This window comes from Salvelinus sp. IW2-2015, linkage group LG17 (assembly GCF_002910315.2).
Source record: "Salvelinus sp. IW2-2015 linkage group LG17, ASM291031v2, whole genome shotgun sequence".
NCBI classification, from domain to species: domain Eukaryota; kingdom Metazoa; phylum Chordata; class Actinopteri; order Salmoniformes; family Salmonidae; genus Salvelinus; species Salvelinus sp. IW2-2015.
The window spans coordinates 20,262,041-20,284,962 of record NC_036857.1 but is presented as its reverse complement, the minus strand read 5'-3'; the positions used below and the strand labels follow the sequence as shown (position 1 = coordinate 20,284,962).

At 42.8% G+C, this 22,922-nt stretch overlaps 1 protein-coding gene across 1 annotated transcript in view; it reads left to right on the top strand.

Moving 5' to 3' along the window:
• Positions 1-22,922, top strand: part of LOC111976735 (synaptotagmin-2-like) — a 41,510-nt gene that overhangs the window by 5,937 nt on the left and 12,651 nt on the right. The window contains exons 2-4 of the mRNA XM_070447944.1: positions 16,066-16,154; positions 18,728-18,943; positions 20,066-20,226. Coding sequence (XP_070304045.1) covers positions 18,754-18,943; positions 20,066-20,226 — 351 coding nt within the window. The 5' untranslated portion in view covers positions 16,066-16,154; positions 18,728-18,753. The remainder of the gene's footprint in view (positions 1-16,065; positions 16,155-18,727; positions 18,944-20,065; positions 20,227-22,922) is intronic.

Genomic DNA, 22,922 nt, shown 5'->3' with positions numbered 1-22,922 from the left:
TTGGAGTATGCCAAAAGGCACCTAAAAGACTCTCAGACCATGAGAAACAAGATTCTCTGGTCTGATGAAACCGAGATTGAACACTTTGGCCTGAATGCCAAGCATCACACGTTTGTAGGAAACCTAGCACCATCTTTACGGTGAAGCATGGTGTGGCAGCATCATGCTGTGGGGATGTTTTTCAGCTTCAGGGACTGGGAGACTAGTCAGGTTCCAGGAAAAGAGGAAAAGAGCAAAGTACAGAGAGATCCTAGACGATAACCTGCTCCAGAGTGCTCAGGACCTTGGACTGGGGCGAAGGTTCACCTTCCAAAAGGACAATGACCCTAAGAACACAGCCAAGACAACGCAGGAGTGGCTTTGGGACAAGTCTCTGAATGTCCTTGAGTGGCCCAGCCAGAGCCCGGACATGAACGCGATTGAACAACTCTGGAGAGACCTGAAAATAGCTGTGCAGCAATGCTCCCCATCCAGCCTGACAGAGCTTGAGAGGATCTGCAGAGAAGAATTTGAGAAACTCCCCAAATACAGGTGTGCCAAGCTTATAGCGTCATACCCAAGAAGACTCGAGGCTGTAATCGCGCCCAAAGGTGCTTCAACAAAGTACTGAGTATAGGGTCTGAATACTTATGTAAATGTGATATTTCAGTTTTTGAATTAGCAATCATTTCTAAAAAACAGTTTTTGGTTTGTCATTATGGGGTATTGTGTGTAGATTAATGAGGGGAAAAAACTATTTAATCCATTTTAGAATACGGCTGTAATGTAACAAAATGTGGAAAAAGTCAAGGGGTCTGAATACTTTCAGAATTCACTGTAGAGGACTTGCCGCTTCCTTAATAGTTTCCTGGGTGGAATTAATCATTATTTTCATGTTTTGGTGAGTGATTGCCTATTTTGTATGTTGGTTAATGTGTGTAATTGAGTTTTAATGCATACTTCCTTATTCTTCATGTTTCCAGTGCATTGTTTCCGTCTTCAGGCCAATGTGCAGCCGGTTCATTAGGTATAGACCTGTTTGTTGTGAGAAACAAGGGATAATACCATTCTCCCGTCACCACGGCTCTAATACTGCACGAATGACTAGCTACAGTAAGCAGATCATGGGAACAAAAATCAAAGCCACAAAGCAGGCTGAATTACAACCCTTCCGATTTAGTTTTCTCTTTGAACTTGGAATATTTTAGTTGATTCGAGACTAAATCATGTTTTTCAAAGGCTGAACCCAGAGCATGCATTTTAAATTTGTTCTCAACTATGCTGATTACAAAGCAACTATGGGCCTATGATTAGCTGTTATGTTATGATTACTTTCACTCTTTCCTCTTATACATCAACCCAACAACAGTAACAAATATGATTTCTCAGCTGTCAACTGTGTCACGCAGGCCAGGTGAGAGAGAGAGAGAGAGAGACGGTGAGGGAGAGAGAGAGACGGTGAGGGAGAGAGAGAGACGGTGAGGGAGAGAGAGAGGGGCTGGATGGCTGGCTGGCTGGCTGGCCTTGTGGTGTTGCGCTGAATGCCAGGCAGACGTTTGGAGAGAGTGGCAGGTCCAGGCCCTGCCATTAGTCCCAGCCTTCCACAACCGCCCTGCTGCTGATAAGGCATTTTCAACAGTTTTTTATCTGCAAAGGTGAAAGATAAGCCCCATGCCACTTTTAGATGCTGTTTTTCCCACCGCTTGTAGCAGATAGCTCTGGGTTGTCCTCCAGAAGTAACTTGGGGTTGAAAGTAAGTCGTAGAAGTACTGAAGGGGACTGAGTATATGTTAATAAGATTGTTAGAGTTTTCCAAATATCGTTTCAAATCATAATATCTCATCATAGCAAGCAATATGTTCACATAAAATGGCTTTCATGTCAGGGCCTCATCAGATATCCTTTAGTAAATGTGAGACTACATCTGACACAGAAACCTTTAGTTATCATTGCAGGAGCATCCATTGTATTTGTCCTCCATTTTGAAACGAGAGGGATGGGATCCCAATAGATGTCGTCCTATCTGCATTGCTGCAGAAACCCGGCTCTTTCTCTGTTTTCACTACAGCTTCACATGCAGATTGGCTCACTATCTCTGTGGCAGTATGATTAATCGGCCTATCTAGGGACAGGCTGGGGTATGGGGTTGGGTAGGGTGGAGAGAGAGGGAGCCTAGCTGTAAATGATCTCAGGCCTCATTGGACATTCAAACAGCAACCCTGTCGCCAAGCCTTCTGAACGATCCCTCAGATAACAGCTGAGTCACAATCAGCTGCAGGTAGGAGTTAGCTACCATTGTTTTATCCATGCCACCCGGTTTGTAAATCTTCCCTTTAGTACTGTCAGGGCACAATGTTACACGTTAGAGAAATACTTTTCTTTGGTTCAGTTCAACCAGATCATCCACAAAGCTTTTCCTTTTCTTTGACATCCTTATCCTGAGCTCTTAGGACAGAATCCATTAATTTATTGGGTTTTCCGATATTCTTGGGTTGGACCTCTGAAATGATTTTGTGACAATTAAAATTGAAGTGACAAGAAGGAATTAATTTCTACAAGCTATCCACTGTGACAAGACTTGACATGAAGTGGATTGCACTGTATTGCAAGTTTATTGATCTCTAGTTGGACTGTCAGGTGTCCACAATACATTTCACAGCAGAGGTTTGCATAAGTGTGTGTGGGTGTGTGTGCAATTAACTGTACATGTCTGTGTAGTGTGTGTGTGTATCTGTTTGTATGTGTATGCTGTGCAGGTGTGACTCACTCCATGTCACTGTAAATGTCCTCTCCTGGGGAACTGCTCAAGCAGTACTGATGACAAAGTAGTGGCAATCAATGCCTGTGTGAATGTGCAACTGTCACCCTCCCTTGCTATATGTCATTAAGAAGGAAAGACCCCTGTCTGTACAGGAATGGGAGAGTTGGGGATGGGAAAGAATGTTCTTACCTACTGTCGGCATTGGTGTGGACACCTGATAAGCTGAAACCTTTCCAGACCACTCCTGGTGTATTACTGTACGTCTTCTTGCTATCAAATGTTTGGCTAATGTCCAGCGATTAGATTCCTCATTTCATATCTTTCAGAGTTAAGATCACAACCCAATGACATGTTGTATTCCTGATTCTTAAACCACTCTTGAATCCTTGGAATCTGAGGTGGTCTTGGGTTTGATGACACAGGGCTTGGACCCCGATGAGTCAGCTGGATACTGCCGCTCAATGACTATTCATATAATTACTTCAATTAATTAAAGGATATTACAGTTCCCTGACTGCAGAATTAGACACTACTAGACTATTGGGGGCATTCAGTGTGGCACAAGCCCAGAAGGCTCCAGGTCAGAGTCAAACTGCAGTACACCAGTTTTATCTTATCTTGATTATTACCCAGTCATATGGTCAGGTGCTGCAAAGAAGGACCTAGAAAAACTGCAGCTGGCCCAGAAGAGAGCAGCACGTCTTGCACTTTACTGTAATCAGAGGGCTAATATCAATACAATGCATGCCAGTCTCTCTTGGCTAAAAGTCGAGGAAAGACTGACTGCATCACTTAATGTGTTGAAAATTCCAAATTGTTTGCAAAGTCAACTTACACACAGCTCTGACACACATACTTACCCCACCATACAAGCCAGTCTTTTCACAGTCCCCAAATCCAGAACAAATTCAAGAAAAACGGTACAGTGTTATATACAACCGTTACTGCATGGAACTCCCTTCCATCTCAGATTGCTCAAGTGAAGAGCAACCTAGTTTAAAAAAACAAATAAAGCAACAATTCACGGCACAACGCCTCTCCCCTATTTGACCTAAATAGTTGGTGTATATGTACTGATATGTAGGCAATGTGTGACGTTTTAAATGTATACAGTTCTGTCCTTGAGCTGTTCTTATCTATTAATGTTCTGTATTATGTCATGCTTCATGTTTTTTTTGTGGACACCGGGAAGAGTAGCTGCTGTTTTCGCAACAGCTAATGGGGATCCTAATAAAATACCACCTAAAGTATAGACTGAGCTAAGAGCTCTAAAACCTGCTGTGACAGTGACTGTTGTTTTCTGCATGATGGTTGTTGGCTGTGTTAGTAAAACATCTACTGTCTGAAGTTCTCAGCTTTATTTAGATCACATTCACTTAAAATATTGATTATTGGAGACTGAGAAATTGATGCTGCAAATGAACTGACTACAGATACTGTGTAGGAGGTTGCAGCTAAAAATACTGTCAAAGAAAATAGGGCATGTGATATGTGAGATGATTGCCTGTGAGGATGTCTCTCTCTGGCAGATAACACTTCAAATACAACCTTTAGACATCATCCACCAAACATAGCGGACATTCATTAAATTGTGCTTTGTGACATACAGTATTCAGCAGCCAGCAGTCTTTGAAAGATACTCCAACCCAGATTAAGTACCACAGTGTAGTTTTCCACAGTCTATTTTACTGATATCAGGAATGACTACACTCAACAACAACCAAATAACGTAATTTTGGAAGCCAGTCAGTCAGTCCAGATCAGCCTCTCCATCTCGTACCACCCTCAGATGGTAAATAAGCAGAAAGGCGGCAGCCATTCTTCTAGTTTCATAGTAATCCTATTAAAACGTGTACAATAACGAGGCCATTAAGGCTCTGGGAGTCCCCAGTCCATTTCAGGAGGGGTAGATTGCCATGTCAAGGGAAGTAAAGAGTTTAGGAAACACATCTGCACATTATCGCTAATTGAAACGGCATCCCAAGCCTTGTTTTCAACTCAACAGTTGAATGTGTGGAAACTCAAGTTGGCCCATTCAGCTAGCATTCTAATGCAACAAAACATTGTCACGAAAACAAATCAGGTCTATAAAGCTAGTAAGTATAAGAGTTGTTCTAAAGGAGGAGGGACTTAATATGTTTAAAGTGAAGGCTTGCATACTCAATCGACTAAAGAACAACCACAATAGGCTATATCCAATAAGGGTGTTCTGTTCAACCTAACAATGTCTGTCTGGCTCCTAATATGTTTTATTTGACCCTTATTTTACTCATTTACAGCAATGACCTGGGGAATCGTTACAGGGGAAGAATGAGCCAATTGGTAGCTGGGGAGGATTAGGTGGCCAGATTTGGAATTTATCCAGGACACCGGGGTTAACACCCCTACTCTTATGATAAGTGCCATGGGATCTTTAGTGACCACAGAGAGTCAGGACACCTGTTAAAGTCCCATCCAAAAGACAGCACCTTAAACAGGGCAATATCCCCAGGAAACAACACTTCCAACAGCATCTGGTCTCCCATTCAGGGACTGACCCAGACCAACCCTGCTTATTCTCAGAGGCAAGCCAGCAGTGGGATGCAGGGTGTTGTTATACGGCTGGGATGATCAGCTCAAATAGACTAGGGGGAGGGCATCGGTCAGGAGTGACTCACCGTTATTACAGACAATATTTTTTTCTATTTCCATTAGCGTAACTAAGACATTCATGTTCGTTTATGATAAGTGTCACCGTGCTTGGTCGTGTCATGTCTTGGAGCAATTATTTAAAAATGCATTTCTTTGACAACTTATTGCAATTAATTTGTGCCTAGAGTCGCTCTGTGCAATTTGGATGGATATAATTGCTTGGTGTTAAAATGGAAAGGGCAAATTTGTACAACATTTACATATTAAGAAAATACCTCAAACTAAGGACTATCTAAGTAAAGGTTGCCTTGAAAAACAGACAGACTGCTTTTGGTTTACTTTTTCACTGCTCAGTACAATTTCACTGCTCAGTCAAACCTAACAACTGACAAACAACGAACCAACCAACCATGACTGTCCTTGGCTAAGCTAACGTTCCTTGTGAATATAACAACATTTACAAAGAGGAGTATAATCAGAATGTTAGCTCACGTCCGGACACAGACTGGGCACTGGCTAACAGCTGTGCAGAAGTGGGATGGAGGTGAGGTTGTCAGGGACCAGCGTAAAACAGAGGACGTGTCTGTCTGTCTGGCTGTAGGAGTGTGTTAATTAATTATAGTCAGGGAACTTGATGTTGTGAAGCTAATGAAACAGCTGCACTGCTACTGCACAGTGCTCACTCTCCTCATGTTATTTGCTACTAGGACTGACCGGCGTGCTAATCAGCCCTCTGAGAAACAACAGAGCGCTATGATGCATGGAGATGGAGCTACATGGATAATGTTGTTGTCACACTGCCAGTACTGTAGTATGTAAATCACGTCCACTTCCCCCATACCTCATCAGCATACTGTACATGTAGGTCGCGGCAGGTTGCCTAGTGGTTAAAAGCATTGGGCCAGCAACCGAATGGTCGCTGGTTTGAATCCCTGAGCCGACTAGGTGAAAAATCTGTGTGTGCCCTTTGAGCAAGGCACGTATGTCATGCCCTGATCTGTTTCACCTGTCTTTGTGCTTGTCTCCACCCCCCTCCAGGTGTCACCCATCTTCCCGATTATCCCCTGTGTATTTATACCTGTGTTTTCTGTCTGTCTGTTGCCAGTTCATCTTGTTTGTTCAAGCCTACCAGTGGTTTGTCTCAGCTCCTGGTTTTCCCTAGTCTCTCTTTTTCCTCGCCCTCCTAGTTTTTGACCTTTGCCTCTCCTGACCCTGTACCCGCCCACCTGACCACTGCCTGCCTCTGAGCCTGCCTCTGAGCCTGCCTCTGAGCCTGCCTCTGAGCCTGCCTCTGAGCCTGCCTCTGAGCCTGCCTCTGAGCCTGCCTCTGAGCCTGCCTCTGAGCCTGCCTCTGAGCCTGCCTGCCGTTCTGTACCTTTGCTCCACCTCTGGATTACCGACCTCTGCTTGCCGTCCTGTACCTTGGCCTCTGCTCTGGATTATCGACACCTGCCTGCCTTGATCTATCGTTTGCCTGCCGCTGTGGTTACAATAAACATTGTTACTTCACACAGTCTGCACTTGGGTCTTACCTTGATTCCTGATAACGTAACTTTAATTGGTCCTGTAAGTTTATCTGGATAAGAGTGTCTGCTTAAATGTAATATCTGAAGTACACATCATCCACAGATGGCAAAGAATGATCTCTGTACCTATGTGAATACAGTATGTTTCGGTTTGTCTATGTAATGCTTGACTGTGGTAGGGTAAAACGTTAAGCACGTTGCCTGTGGGCACCTTTTAAAGGGATCAGTTTGGATTTCTTTGCCATTGACCAGTCTGGCCCATAATTAGAAGGAAGTACAAATTTCACTTTTGTTTAAGCTGGGTAATATGTTAGTCAAGACAACACCAGAACACACAGGAGAAGCACGCTTTCTAGAGTCCACATTGAGGTGTGACTAGAATCTGCTTTATCATGACTCATTTAGCATGACTCAAGGGCTTAAAACCCGAAAAGAAAATCTATGCTAAAACAAAAGTAATGCGATTAGTATAGTTTAGTATTTATTAGGATCCAAAATTAGCTCCTGCTGAGGCTACTCTTCCTGGGGTCCAAACAGGAAACAACAGAAATATATACTTAACATACAGTACCAGTCAAAAGTTTGGAGACGCCTACTCATTCCAGGGTTTTTCTTTATTTAGACTTTTTTTCTACGTTGTAGAATAATAGTGAAAACATCAACACTATGAAATAACACACATGCAATCATGTAGTAACCAAAGAAGTGTAAAACAAATAGATTTTAGATTCTTAAAAGTAGCCAGCTCTGCACGCTCATGGCATTCTCTCAACCAGCTTGACGAGGTAGTCATCTGGAATGCATTTCAATTAACAGATGTGCCTTGTTAATTTGTGTAATTTCTTTTTTATTTTGTATTTTTCTATTTAAACGTTAACTAGGCAAGTCGGTTAAGAAAAAAAAATTGTATTTACAATGACGGCCTACCTTTGCCACTCTTAAAGCATTTGAGTTATCAGTTGTGTTGTGACAAGGTAGGGGTGGAATACAGAAGGTAGCCCTATTTGGTAAAAGACCAAGTCCATATTATGGCAAGAACAGCTCAAATAAGCAAAGAGAAACGACAGACCATCATTACTTTAAGACATGAAGGTCAGTCAATATGGAACATTTCAAGAACTTTGAACTTTTCTTCAAGTGCGGTCCCAAAAACCATTAAGCGCTATGATGAAACTGGCTCTCATGAGAACCGCCACAGGAAAGGAAGACCAAGAGTTACCTCTGCTGCAGAGGATAAGTTCATTAGAGTTACCAGCCTCATAAATTGCAACCCAAATAAATGCTTCATGGAGTTCAAGTAACAGACACATCTCAACAGCAACTGTTCAGAGGAGACTAAATGAATCAGGCCTTCATGGTCGAATTACTGCAAAGAAAGGACAGAAATAAGAACAGACTTGCTTGGGCCAAGAAACACGAGCAAATGGACCGGTGGAAATCTGTCCTTTGGTCTGATAAGTCAAAATGTGAGATTTTTGGTTCCAACTGCCGTGTCTTTGTGAGATGAGGAGCAGGTGAACGGTTGATCTCCGCATGTGTGATTCCCACCATGAAGCATGGAGGAGGAGGTGTGATGGTGTGGGGGCGCTTTGCTGGTGACACTGTCTGTGATTTATTTAGAATTCAAGGCACACTTAACCAGCGTGGCTACCAAAGCATTCTGCAGCAGTACGCCATCCCATCTGGTTTGCACTTAGTGGGACTATCATTTGTTTTTCAACAGGACAATGACCCAACACACCTACAGGCTGTGTAAGGGCTATTTAACCAAGAAGGACAGTGATGGAGTGCTGCATCAGATGACCTGGCCTCCATAATCACCCGACCTCAACCCAATTGAGATGGTTTGGGATGAGTTGGACTGCAGAGTGAAGGAAAAGTAGCCAACAAGTGCTCAGCACATGTGGGAACTCCTTCAAGACTGTTGGAAAAGCATTCGTCAGGAAGCTGGTTGAGAGAATGCCAAGAGTGTACAAAGCTGTCATCAAGGCAAAGGCTGGCTACTTTGAAGAATCTAAAATATATTTTGATTTGTTAAAAAAATGGTTACTACATGATTCCATGTGTTATTTCATAGTTTCGATGTCTTTGCTATTATTCTACAATGTAGAAAATAGTAATATAAAGAAAAATCCTTGAATGAGTAGGTGTGTCCAAACTTTTGAATGGTATTGTACATATATACATTGCGTTCGGAAAGTATTGACTTTTTCCACATTTTGTTAGGTTACCGCATTATTCTAAAATTGATTAAATAGTTTTTTCGCCCATCATCAATCTACACACAATACTCCATAATGACAAAGCAAAAACAGTTTTTTATAAATGTTTGCTAATTTATAAAAAAAAAAAAATTATAATATGACATTTACATAAGTATTCAGACCCTTTACTCAGTACTTTGTTGAAGCACCTTTGGCAGCAATTACAGCCTTGAGTCTTCTAGGGTATGCCGCTATAAGCTTGGCACACCTGTATTTAGGGAATTTCTCTCATTCTTCTCTGCAGATCTCTCAAGCTCTGTCAGGTTGGATGGGGAGCAATGCTGCAAGGCTATTTTCATGTCTCTTCAGAGATAAATTTATCGTGTTCAAGTCCGGGCTCTGGCTGGGCCACTCAAGGACATTCAGAAACTTGTCCCGAAGCCCTCCTGCGTTGTCTTGGCTGTGTGCCTAGGGTTGTTGTCCTGTTGGAAGGTGAACCTTCGCCCCAGTCTGAGGTCATAAGTGCTCTTGAGCAGGATCTCTCTGTACTTAGGTCCGTTCATCTTTCGCTTGATCCTGACTAATCTCCCAGTCCCTGCCGCTGAAAAACATCCCCCCCCAGCATGATGCTGCCACCACCATGCTTCACCGTAGGGATGGTGCCAGGTTTCCTTCAGATGAAACACTTGGCATTCAGGCCAAAGTGTTCAATCTTGGTATCATCAGACCAGAGAATCTTGTTTCTCATGGTCTGAGAATCTTTAGGTATCGTTTGGCAAACTCCAAGCGGGCTGTCATGTGCCTTTACTGAGGAGTGGCTTCCGTTTGGCCACTCTACCATAAAGGCCTGATTGGTGGAGTGCTGCAGAGATGGTTGTCCTTCTGGATGGTTCTCCCATCTCCACAGAGGAGCTCTAGAGCTCTGTCAGAGTGACCATCGAGTTCTTGGTCACCTCCCTGACCAAGGCCCTTCTCCCCCGATTGCTCAGTTTGGCCGGGCGGCCAGCTCTAGGAAGAGTCTTGGTGGTTCCAAACTTCTTCCATTTAAGAATGATGGAGGCCACTGTGTTCTTGGGGACCTTCAATGCTGCAGAAATGTTTTGGTACCATTCCCCAGATCTGTGCCTCGACACAATCCTGTCTCGGAGCTCTACGGACAATTCCTTTGACCTCATGGCTTGGTTTTTGATCTGACATGCACTGTCAACTGTGGGATCTTGCATAGACAGGTGCGTGCCTTTCCAAATCATGTCCAATCAATTGAATTTACCAAAGGTGGACTCCATTCAAGTTGTAGAAACATCTCAAGGATGATCAATGGATATAGGATGCACCTGAGCTCAATTTCGAGTCTCATAGCAAAGGGTCTGAATACTTATGTAAATAAGGTATTTCAGTTGCTTTTTTATACATTTGCTAAATTTCTAAAAACCTGTTTTCACTTTGCCATTATGGGATATTGTGTGTAGATTGATGAGGAATTTGATTTATTTAATCCATTTTAGAATAAGGCTGTAAGGTACCAAAATGTGGAAAAAGTCAAGGTCTGAATACTTTCCCAATAAACTGTATATATACACTACATGACCAAAAGTATGTGGACACCTGCTCGTCAAACATCTCATTCCAAAATCTTGGACATTGATACAGAGTTGGTCCCCCCTTTTCTGCTGTAACAGCCTCCACTCTTCTGGGAAGTTTTCCCCCTAGATGTTGGAACATTGCTGCGGGGGCTTCTATTCAGCCACAAGAGCATTAGTGAGGTCGGGTGCTGATGTTGGGCGATTAGGCCTGGCTCGTAGTCGGCATTCCAATTCATCCCAAAGGTGTTAGATGGGGTTGAAGTCAGGGCTCTGTGCAGGCCATTTGTTCTTCCACACCAATCTCTACAAAACAGTTCTGTAGGGACCACGCTTTGGGCATGGGGGCATTGTCATGCTGAAACAATATAAGGGCCTTCCCCAAACTGTTGCCACAAAGTTGGTTGTACCGAATCTTCTAGAATGTCATTGTATGCTTTATAGATAAGATTTTCCTTCACTGGGAAATCCTAAGGGTCCTAGCCCGAACCATGAAAAACAGCCCTAGACTTTTATTCCTCCTCTACCAAACTTTACAGTTGGCACTACACATTGGGGCAGGTAGCATCCTCCTGGCATCTGCCAAACCCATATTCGTCCGTCGGACAGGCAGATGGTGACTCCAGAGAATGCGTTACCACTCCTCCAGAGTCCAATGGCGGCGAACTTTACACCACTCCAGCAGCACTTGTCATTACGCATGGTGATCTTAGGCTTGTGTGTTGCTGCTCGGCCATGGAAACCCATTTCATGAAACTCCCGACGAACAGTTCCTGTGCTGACATTGCTTCCAGAGGCAGTTTGGAACTCGGTAGTGAGTGTTGCAACGAAGGACAAATGATCTTTACACGCTATGCGCTTCAGCACTCAGTGGTCCTGTTCTATGAGTTTGTGTGGCCTTCCACTTCGCGGCTGAGCCATTGTTGCTCCTAGACATTTCCACTTCACAATAACAGCACTTACAGTTGACCTGGGCAGTTCTAGCAGGGCAGGAATTTGACGAATGGACTTGTTTGAAAGGTGGGATCCTATGACGGAGCCACGTTGAAAGTCACTGAGTTATTCAGAAAGGCCTATCTATGGCCAATGTTTGTCTATGGAGATTGCATGGCTGTGTGCTCGCTTTTATACACCTGTCAGCAACGGATGTGGCTGAAATAGTCTACATACTTTTATATATATATAGCAATACATTTGCTTTACAATTTAGCCATTCAGCAGACTCTCCCAACCAGTGACCCACAGCTAGTGCATTCATCTTAAGACAGCCAGGCGAGACAACCACATATCACAGTCGTATCTTAACCACATATCATATACATAATCCAATACATAATACAATGCAAAATACAAAACAAAATGCATATAAATGTCTGTCTCCTCATAGTCCCTGATTTGCCATAAGGTGTTATTTTTTCTGTTTTTGTTATAATCTGCTTAAATTATTAATTATTTTATTTTATTTTATTTTATGTTTTATCAACAGTAGAAAACATACAACATACAAACAACGACATCATACAAACATCAAATTGTTTGTATGCACAGACCACTAGCCGTCACCACTATCTCCAGCGCCCGCATCACTTTCCGCCACATGGCCTCATTTTGTTTGAATCTGGTTTTATTGCTAGCTTGAGTTACCCGGGGTGGCAAAGAATTCCATTTAGTCATGGCTCTATTTAATACTGAGTGTTTCCCAGGATCTGTTCTGGACTTGGGTTCTAATTACTGTAATGTCTTCTCTCTACCATAGCAAGATATACACCTCCATTACTAATGTACACGGTAATGACAATTGAACAGAGTGCTTGTATAACACATTTATTGGAGTTTTCTGCCTAAAATAGCTTTGCCATGATTCATTAGGCAAACAGAGCAAATATTGAACTTTAGATAGATAATACAACTCTCCAACATTATGAGACTACCAAAGCATTGTTGATTTCTAACAGTAATCCCCTAGCATTCCCATCTCAGCTGGTAGTTAGAAAAAATCCTGCAAACCAGAAATAAGACGTATTATCTCTTACCTTTTGTGATGAGATTATTTGAAGTCAACAAAACAGTGTGTGAGCTGCGTTTTATTCCAGTGTGTTTATATGCAGATGAAGAATACAGACTAAAAGCCCTTGATACCCGTTCAAGTCTGAGTCAATGTGCTTAGTGATAAGCGCCAGATCATACCAGGAGCCATGTTGCTCAGGGATGTGGAGCACAGCCATTTTGTTTGAAGTTATGAGGAGAAGTAGAGGAGTCCCTAACTAACGAAGTGAGAAGCACACTGAGAGCTGGGGCTCTAAAGCGGATACTGTTTCTTGTCACGGATTTGTAGCTTGTTGTTAAGTTGGTAAATTTGTCATTTAAGCAGGTAAAGTCAGTATTTGCTAATGTTTTGCTTATCTGTCATGCTGCCTCTAAGGACATGTCTAGACAGAGTCAGTTTTACTTTAGGATTGTAAGGGTTAGAAAAGCGCAGACCAGTTGTGTAGGAAAACAAGGTTATTCATGGCAGATTGCATTTCATTTAGGGATATGATATCGACCAGACTATTTCGCAAATAGTTAGGGCATTAAGGCAGAAGAAAGACTTCAGACATTCTAAATATTGATATGTTTCTTTGGCTGTTTACTGGCTTGTGTTGAAGAGGTGGTATTTCGTGTTCAATTTAAGGCTTCCTTCAAAGGGAAAACACCATGTATAATTAATTTCCCAGGAGTGAGTGGTGAGAACTGATCATAAAGCAGGGGTAATGGCTGCCATAAAGCAGTAGACTAACCCTGGTCCTCTGAGCCCCTCCAGGGCCCACTACCCCGCTGCCCTTCGAGAGGAGAGGAGATAAAACGCTCCTCCACGCCATCTCTGCCAATGTTAATTCAATTCTGCCTGGCTTAGTCTGCCGTGAGGGTCAAACAGAGGGATAAATCTACCTGCATTAGAGCCTGGCTGGCTGGTGATTATCACTGGGTTGTTGATAATACAACCCAAACACCCAAGACTAAGGCTGCTCAGCCAAGAAATGGACAATGATGACTGTTGCTATACACATACCTCATGTTTAACGATGTCTCCCCCCTGATATAGTCCATCACACTTTTGGCATGTTTTGTAACAGACATGTTTTGTAACAGACATGCCCCACACCCAATCAGTGGCAGCAGGCCATTATTTGTAAGAATTTGAATGGTTTGCCTACACAGATGAATAATCCACACTGTGTTATTCACCCAGTGTCTGGATGTCGTTAATTACTATACATTTTGGGAAGAGCAAGTACAGACAGTTCATCCCCCTAGCATTCCTGGTTTACAGGCCGGCGGAACATTCAAGGTCCTTCTGGTTATCTTGTCTAAAGATTGAATATGTTTACATGCAAAAGCAATGAAATCCAGACAGTTTCTGCCTCAACACTCTTGAGACAGAGCATTAAGGATGAGCAAGATCGGGGGGAATCGATTAGGCGAGATCGATTAGGAAACACTGTGACATGGATGGCATGATGGTACAGCATAGCGCCTGTCAGTAGACTGAACATCTTCCCCAGAGAGAAAATGTACATGTAATGTGATCTCTCCCCAAACCAATACAAGTTATTTATCCAAACTTATTAAAAAAACTAACACACTAGAGTGTTTAAATATTACTATAGAGCAGTGGCGTGCCGTGGGCCTGGGGCCTGGGCCTTCAGTGAGGTCCTACACAGTCCCACCCGAATTAATCCACCTCTTATTACCATCATTATGATGCCATGGCTCTAGACACTATACATTTAGACAGAAACGCAGTATAACCAGGCGTTGCGTCACCTTGAAATTGACAAAAATGGACATTTTTGGGTAAACAGTGTTTACCCAAAAACATTACACAATCAGTGTAATCTGAGTCTTTTCAATATTTCCCTATTTTTCTTCACCTTTTCATTGTGCAGCTCCGTTGTCCTGCGCGCTTGTTCGTTGAGCTGTAGATCCACTCCGGTGTCCCCAAAAGTTTTCAAAAGCACCATTGCTTGTAAGTGCCCAGCCGTACTTTGGTGTCTCGTTGCTGCCTTGGTTAGACAACTCAAGTTTGCAAAGCCAGTGTGGCTCCAAACACCAAATCGATCACTTGCAAATAATAGGCATTCCCAGTTTGCAGTGCTTCTCGGAGCCTGTGAGCCATTGATAGCGCTCGTAGTTGGAACTTTGAAAGTGGCGAGCGAACGAACCCCTTTCCCGCCTGTGACAGGCTTTGTAGCGTCGGCGTCGGGCGACCTCTCCTTACAATGTCTAACTTTTCTTGAAAAGTTCGTCTTGAGAATGGCGTTATAATTATATCCTCGACCAAATCGATATCTTCTCCTCCTTCCGCCATTGTGGGTTGAAAAAAAACAGCTTAGTAGTACGTGAATTAATTCGTTTATCAAATTCAGTTTCCTAGATCTGCATAGACCTGCCCATAGGACCTGCCTCTCAATATTGGTAATCCAATCAAAAGACCTGCACGCACTACGCCTGCTAGCAGGCTCCTGTGTAACACTGGAGCCAGCCAGCAGGCGTACAATAGCCAACTCTAAAGCTGATTGGTTGACACTAAATTTTCATTTCCATTCACTTTAAGCTACAAACGCCCGCACTGTTGATTCTGAAGGCCTGAGGGCAGATTTTAGACCCCTGGCAACACATGATGGCTGAATATGATTGGATAAAAGATCTAACATAAAGACCAGCCCTCCAAATCTCAACCTGGGGCTGGAAGCAGTGCAACCAATAGGAAAGCTAGGAAATGAAGAGTATAACTCTTACTCTGGGGAATAATTTAATACATATTTGTGGGAAAATATATTTAAAAAAAAATTTTATTCTGATGATGTTTAGGCCAGCAGAAAAGACCCTGCTGGCCCTGACGGCCCACCACTGCTATAGAGTATGTGAAAAATGTCCCTCTTCACTAACCTTTATTTTTTAACTGAAATGTTCCCGATTTTTATTTTTTTTTTAAATACACATTTAGCTATGTCTGATGACTCACTGCAAAGAGAACACATTATTTCAGCGTTCATCATTTGTTATCCCCTTATGGTGTTCTTTCTCTTTAGTAGTTGCGGTCTTTCCACAAGCCATTTGTCTTACGCAACATTAACTTGCATAACGTCGCCATACTACATTTATAACTAGTCTTAGACCATTTGAATAATATAAAGCTTATCCTTTCTGTTGTCAGCTTCATTCAATTATTCACATGCAGCAATAGAGACAGACAGGATCTCTGTCAGTGGAGAAGAGAATTGGCATTTGAGAAATGAAAAATCCTTTTTGTTTGCCCATATCCTCATGGCTTTAATGAAATCAGAAATAATTTTTATGAACTCATTATGTTTTTCTACCTTCAAAACCCCTCTTCGAAGCCCCTTCATCACTAAGCTAAGGACACCTGGGACTAAACATCTCCCTCAGCAACTGGATCCTGGACTTCCTGACGGTACACCCCCAGGTGGTAAGTGTAGGCAACAACACATCTGCCACGCTGATCCTCAACACTAGGGCCCCTAAGGGGTGTGTGCTTAGTCCCCTCCTGCACTCCCTGTTCACCCATGACTGCGTGGCCAGGCACGACTCCAACACCTTCATTAAGTTTGCTGACAACACAACAGTGGTAGGCCTGATCAATGACAAGACAGCCTATAGGCAGGAGGTCAGAGACCTGGCAGTGTGGTGCCAGGACAACAACCTCTCCCTCAATGTGAGCAAAACAAAGGAGCCGATCGTGGACTACAGGAAAAGGCGGGCCGAAAGGCCCCCAATAACATCGAAGCTGTAGTGGAGCGGGTCAAGAGTTTTGAGTTCCTTGGTGTCCACATCACCAACAAACTATCGCGGTCCAAACACACCAAGACAGTCATGAAGAGGGCACGACAACACATTTCCGCCCTCAGGAGACTGAAAAGATTCGGCATAGGTCCCCAGATCCTCAAAAAGTTCTACAGCTGTACCATTGAGAGCATCCTGCCCGGTTGCATCACTGCCTGGTACAGCAACTGCTCGGCATCTGACCATAAAGCGCCACAGATGGTAATGCGTACGGCCCAGTACATCATTGGAGCCAAGCTTCCTGCCATCCAGGACCTATATACTAGGCGGTGTCAGAGAAAGGCCCCAAAAATTGTCAAAGACTCTAGTCAACCAATTCGTAAACTATTTTCTCTGCTACCGCAAGGCAAGCGATACCCGGAGTGCCAAGTCTAGGACCAAAAGGCTCCTTAATAGCTTCTACCCCGAAGCCATAAGACTGCTGAACAAGTAATAAAATGGCCACCCGGACTATTTACATTGACACCCCCCCCCCCCCCSCTACTCGCTGTTTATTATCTATGCATAGTCACTTTACCCCTACCTACATGTACAAATGACCTCAAATAACCTGTAACCCCGCACATTGACTCGGTACCGGTACCCCCTGTAAATAGCCTCGTTATTGTTATTTTATTGTGTTACTCTTTTTATAATTTTATATTTTTTTACTTGTTTATTTACTAAATATTTTCTTAACTCTATTTCTTGAACTGCATAACTAAGCATTTCACGATAAGGTCTACTACACCTGTTACACCTGTATCCGGCGCATGTGACATACAGTTTGATTTGAATCCGGCTCTAGCTCAGTCTAACATTATTTTGACACATGGAGGATCACACTCAGCTGCTGTTTGTCGCAGTTTGATTCCTTGCCCTGGTGACAGCTTTGTTATTGAAATGTGGGTGGACATATGTGCATGGGATGCGTGAACACAGAGTAAGTTGTTGTTGTTTAGCTTGGCTTTGTATATCACTACGTATCTCATACAATGTTATATGCTGAAGTTGATATTGGTATTGGCTATTATTACCTTTAGTGTAATTTCCATGTGTAATATTTGCTATTTATGTTGCCCATTTGTATAGTTTCATTTTATGGTATTTCATTGTATGGTAAGATGTTTGCGTTAACTCTGCTGTTGTTATTATTGTACTATTATGTAATACCTGGTTATTAGATACAGTCCTTACCTATTGTGCTATTGCAGTTCTGTTCCATTTTTATTCTCTGTTGTAGTCCATTTAAAATGCCTACATTCATCCTGCTCTATTCATTGCATTCCATGTGTATATTCATTATCTGTCTGGTTCTGTAACTTTACAGAACCATCTCCATTTACATCTCCATGTTCATCCCCATGTTCACCCCCATGTTCATCTCCATGTTCATCCCCATGTTCACCCCCATGTTCATCTCCATGTTCATCCCCATGTTCACCCCCATGTTAATCTCCATGTTCACCCCATGTTCACCCCCATGTTCATCCCCATGTTCATCCCCATGTTCATCCCCATTTACATCTCCATGTTTATCTCCATGTTCATCCCCATGTTCATCCCCATGTTCATGCCCATTTACATCTCCATGTTCATCTCCATGTTCATCCCTATGTTCATCCCCATGTTCATCTCTATGTTCATCCCCATTTACATCTCCATGTTCATCTTCATGTTCATCCCCATTTACATCTCCATGTTAATCTCCATGTTCATCCCCATGTTCATCCCCATGTTCATCTCCATGTTCATCTCCATGTTCATCTCCATGTTCATCTCCATTTACATCTCCAGGTTCATCCCCATGTTCATCTCCATGTCCATCCCCATTTACATCTCCATGTTCATCTCCATGTTCATCCCCATGTTCATCTCCATGTTCATCTCCATGTTCATCTCCATTTACATCTCCAGGTTCATCTCCATGTTCATCCCCATGTTCATCTCCATGTTCATCTCCATGTTCATCTCCATTTACATCTCCAGGTTCATCTCCATGTTCATCTCCGTGTTAACTTTTGGGATGCTTTATTCCCCTCTAACCGGGGCAGTGTCAGTGAGTCACAAACCAGTCAAATACTTAGATCTGGGTCACTCTCTTTCACTAGATATGACCTAACTATGCTTATAATCAAGACTTTTGGAGTCCAGAATGTTATGTACCTGTAGGACTCATTTACAACTCTGTGTTAACAGCCCTCTCTCTCTATTCACAAGGACTGTGTGTGGCCTAGCCGTCTAGGATGAAGTGGAACCTGTTCAAGAAGAAGCCTGAAGCCATGGTCGGACCGGAGCCCACTGGGGCCGCTGTCTTAACTGTTGCCCCTGGCCCCGTGGCCTCCACCGCAGCTGACAACTCCACAGAGGCCGTCAAAAACGGCGATTTTGACGACATCAAGAATAAGTTCCTCAACGAGATTGACAAGATCCCATGTGAGTGCCTGTCTGGTGAGAGCCTGGTCTGGACGTTGCACAGTACCTAACACCCAGACCTGTCCAGATGAGATTGCATGACTTTTATTGAAAATTACCACTGAACAAAATATAAACGCAACATGTAAAGTGTTAGGCCCATGTTTCTTGAGCCGATATATAAGATCAGAGAAATTTTCATGCGCACAAAAAGCGTATTTCTCTGAGATGTTGTTTACAAATTTGTTTACGTCCCTGTTAGTGAACATTTATCCTTTGTCAAGATAATCCATCCACCTGACAGATGTGGCATATCAAGAAGTTGATTCAACACATGATCATTGCACTGGTGCACCTTATGCTGGGGACAATAAAAGGCCACTCTAAAATATGCAGTTTTATCACACAACACAATGTTGCAATTGGTATACTGACTGCGGGAATGTCCACCGGAGCTGTGCCAGAGAATGTAATGTTCATTTCTCTACCATAAGCCGCCTGCAACGTTGTTTTAAAGAATTTGGCAGTACATCCAACCAGCCTCACAACCGCAGACCATCGTAGGGGCGAGCGGTTTGGGATGCTCTGGATTGACGTGTACGACAGCGTGTTCCAGTTCCCTCCAATATCTGGTAACTTCGCACAGCCATTGAAGAGGAGTGGGACAACATTCCACAGGCCACAATCAACAGCCTGATTAACTCTATGCGAAGGAGATGTGTCGCACTGCATGAGGCAAATGGTGGTCACACCAGATACTGACTGGTTTTCTTATCCACACCCCTACCTTTTTTTAAGGTATCTGTGACCAACAGATGCATATCTGTTTTCCCAGTCATGTGAAATCTATAGATTTGAGCCTAATGAATTATTTTCAACTGACTGCTTTCCTTATTTGAACTGTAACGCATGTTGCGTTTATATTTTTGTTCACTATAGATCTGTTCTCCCCCTGAAGGCATTGACATCTACTTTAGGCGCTTATTATGTATCGATCAGGCGGTATCATTGCGAATGGCATTCTCTGAAAATCTAATTTGCACCAAATCTAATTGTTAGCTAATTGTTTTTTGTTTGTGTGTGTTTGTGTATGTGTCTGTATGTGCGTATGTGTTTGTGTTTGTGTGTGTGTGTGTATCTTAGTGCCATCATGGGCCATCATCGCCATTGCAGTGGTAGCTGCTATCCTGATTCTCACCTGCTGCTTCTGCATCGTTAAGAAGTGCTGTTGCAAGAAGAAGAAGAACAAGAAGGGCAAGAAAGGGAAGGGGGAAATGGGCATGACGAACATGAAAGGAGGAGAGGTATGTTCAACCCAGGGGGGGGTAATTGTATAGTTATACATCAGAATAAATACATTGTGAACTAACACCCAACTTAAAGCTGTTCTTTATGTAGAATATTTGCCAATAACAGCATAGAGAACCTATTGTTCCATAACTGACAACCACATCACTCAGTGGATGGCATAGTGAAAATAGAGCCATGTCTAGCCATTTAGAATTCATAACATTGTATATATTTAGTAAGTCATTTAGCCCATCATTGAACTGTCAACATCTCTAGAAAATACCCCCCCTTCCTTCTTCATTTCTTGTTGTTATATATTGTATTTGTCAGACATATTAGTGGTGCTTTCTGTTGTGCTTTGGGACCTGGGTGAAAAATGACACAGCTGAGCTCTTTTGCATGGGGGAATTATACTTTTGTTGATGGAATATATAATGCTTACCAATTAGCACAGAATAGCCATGCCAAAATTCTAATTCTAAACAGCCCGTAGCGACATTGTGGGGCTAAATGTTCTACTCTAGTGCATAACCGAGCATTTTACAGATTACATTTTGGTTCAATTGAACATTCTTCAACAACAACAACAGCAAGATCCCCAAACTGATGGTTAATTAAAACACAAGGCCCCTAGTTTAGAGCTTGCCTTAGTGGGTTTCTAGCACTGTGTCATTTTTCCTGTCCTATAGTGTAGTCGTTGACTGTGCCTCTGCTCTAATTTCCCTCTATGGTGTCTGCTGTGAGTTCAATCTCTTCCTTTCTCCCTGCTCTCCTCCTTCCTGCTTTGTGTCTTATGTGTGCTCCGTGTATCTTGACTGTGGTGGACTTCTCTGTCTACGGTAGGTCTGACGGCACGAGGCGCCCCTCTCTGGCCGCTCTGTTTAAGCGTAGGGCAGGGGAGAGATGGGGGTGGGCTGGGCTTGTGGAAGGGGATTGGCGATTATTACAATGGGTGCTATGGCTTTCTTAGTCTTGCAAGCTTAGGTGCTGTGGGTGCTTGAGGGTGTAGCTATGGGAGCGATTAAGCTGCTTTGCAAGTCTACTGATTTGATATGCTACCGCACCGACTGCCATGATGATGTCTTGAATGGAGAGGTTGCAATTTTGGGCAAAAGATAAAACAAACAAACTATAAGACCTCTGAAAGTGGAAATGTTTTAAATGTTTTTGAAATGAACGTGCAACTCATCCTACGGTTGAGCCTCTGAATGATGACGAGTGCACTGAGGCATCCCACCAGAGATCACTAACATGCATGTGCAAAGGGTGAGGTTGGCTATTGTCAAATAATGGGGGAAACTTTACCCGCTGAGATTTTTGAACATGTTTCCACTATCGAATTACCTAATGAAGCACATTATTGTTCATAGTCTCTTACAGTAACTATACTACTAGTCTTTTCCATGCTTTCAGTGTGAAATTCATACATAATTTCTACGTCATAAAATCAGTTGTGCAAACATGCTCAGAGATCAAGGTGAGACAAAGTGGTTTGTATCTCTTGACAAAGACCAACACAAGCCTTTTCAGAAGGTATCATTGAATGGCCACAACTTGACTTGAGAGTAACTATCCTGGATGACCCATGATGATGCTGACCCATTAGGTTATAATCAACATTTCCCTTTCTCCCTGGAGCAGTGGTGAAAAGAATGGGGGTCAGAAAGTTTGCCTACTGGTAATAATGTGAGCCACGTTTGAATTCTCTTTAGACAGCATGATTCAAATTTAAACTCTGGTACTTCAATTGYCTGCCTACAGTTTGATTTCAGAATTCCTTGCAGAATGTGAGCTCACAAATGAAAAGTTATCGTAGTTATGATGATGGGGACATACTTTTGGACATGCCTTTCTGTAATCTTTGAATCCCACTGCATGTATGGTATGATTTAGACTGGTAGAACCTACATGGAATCCCAAAAAGTTCTTCAAAGGGTCCTCCTTTGGGGACAGCCGAAGAACCCTTTAAGGTTCTAGATAGCACTTTGTTTTGTGTACACAGAGTTTTTCAGGATTGCAAATGCAATCTTGACTGACAAAAATATTACTGACATTGATACATTACTTTAATGCACATCAGGAGTCATTATTGAGACTATAGGAGACGGAAAACAACTGAGTAATTTCATTCACATTATTTAAAGACTACTGTATTCTCCTGCATTGATTGACCTGGCATGCTCGAATGTAAAGCATTTACCGCAACAAATGTACAGAATGCCACTATAAGGAGATGGTGAGTGTGTGTGTGTGTTTGTGTTTGCACGTGTGTTTGAAGAGTGGGTGAGTTTTTCTGCAAGCCTGCATGCGAGAGCTTTTGCGTGTGAGTGTGTGCGGGCGTGCATGTGTGCTTACGTGTGCTTGTTGTTGTTTAAATGTTTGCTCAGTAGATGTGAGGGATATTAAGTATGTAAGTCTGTGTATGCAAGGGTGATTATAATATGTAGAATACAGTGTGTCTGTGTGAATGTGTTAGTAATTGGGTGGGTGTTTGTGTGTGAATGGTGTCTTGGTGTCTTGGTTTTAGAATACAACATAGAATGAGCTGCAGTCTGCCCCGGTTCCTCTTCCAGGGTAAGCTCTGTGATAAATAGCATGGCCCTACTAATTTACATTATTGACTAATGTACAGTATGTGTCGTGGACAATATAAAATTAGAAGGTAGGCAAAAAATTGTTTAAAAGGGTCAGTAATTCTACAATGATGTCA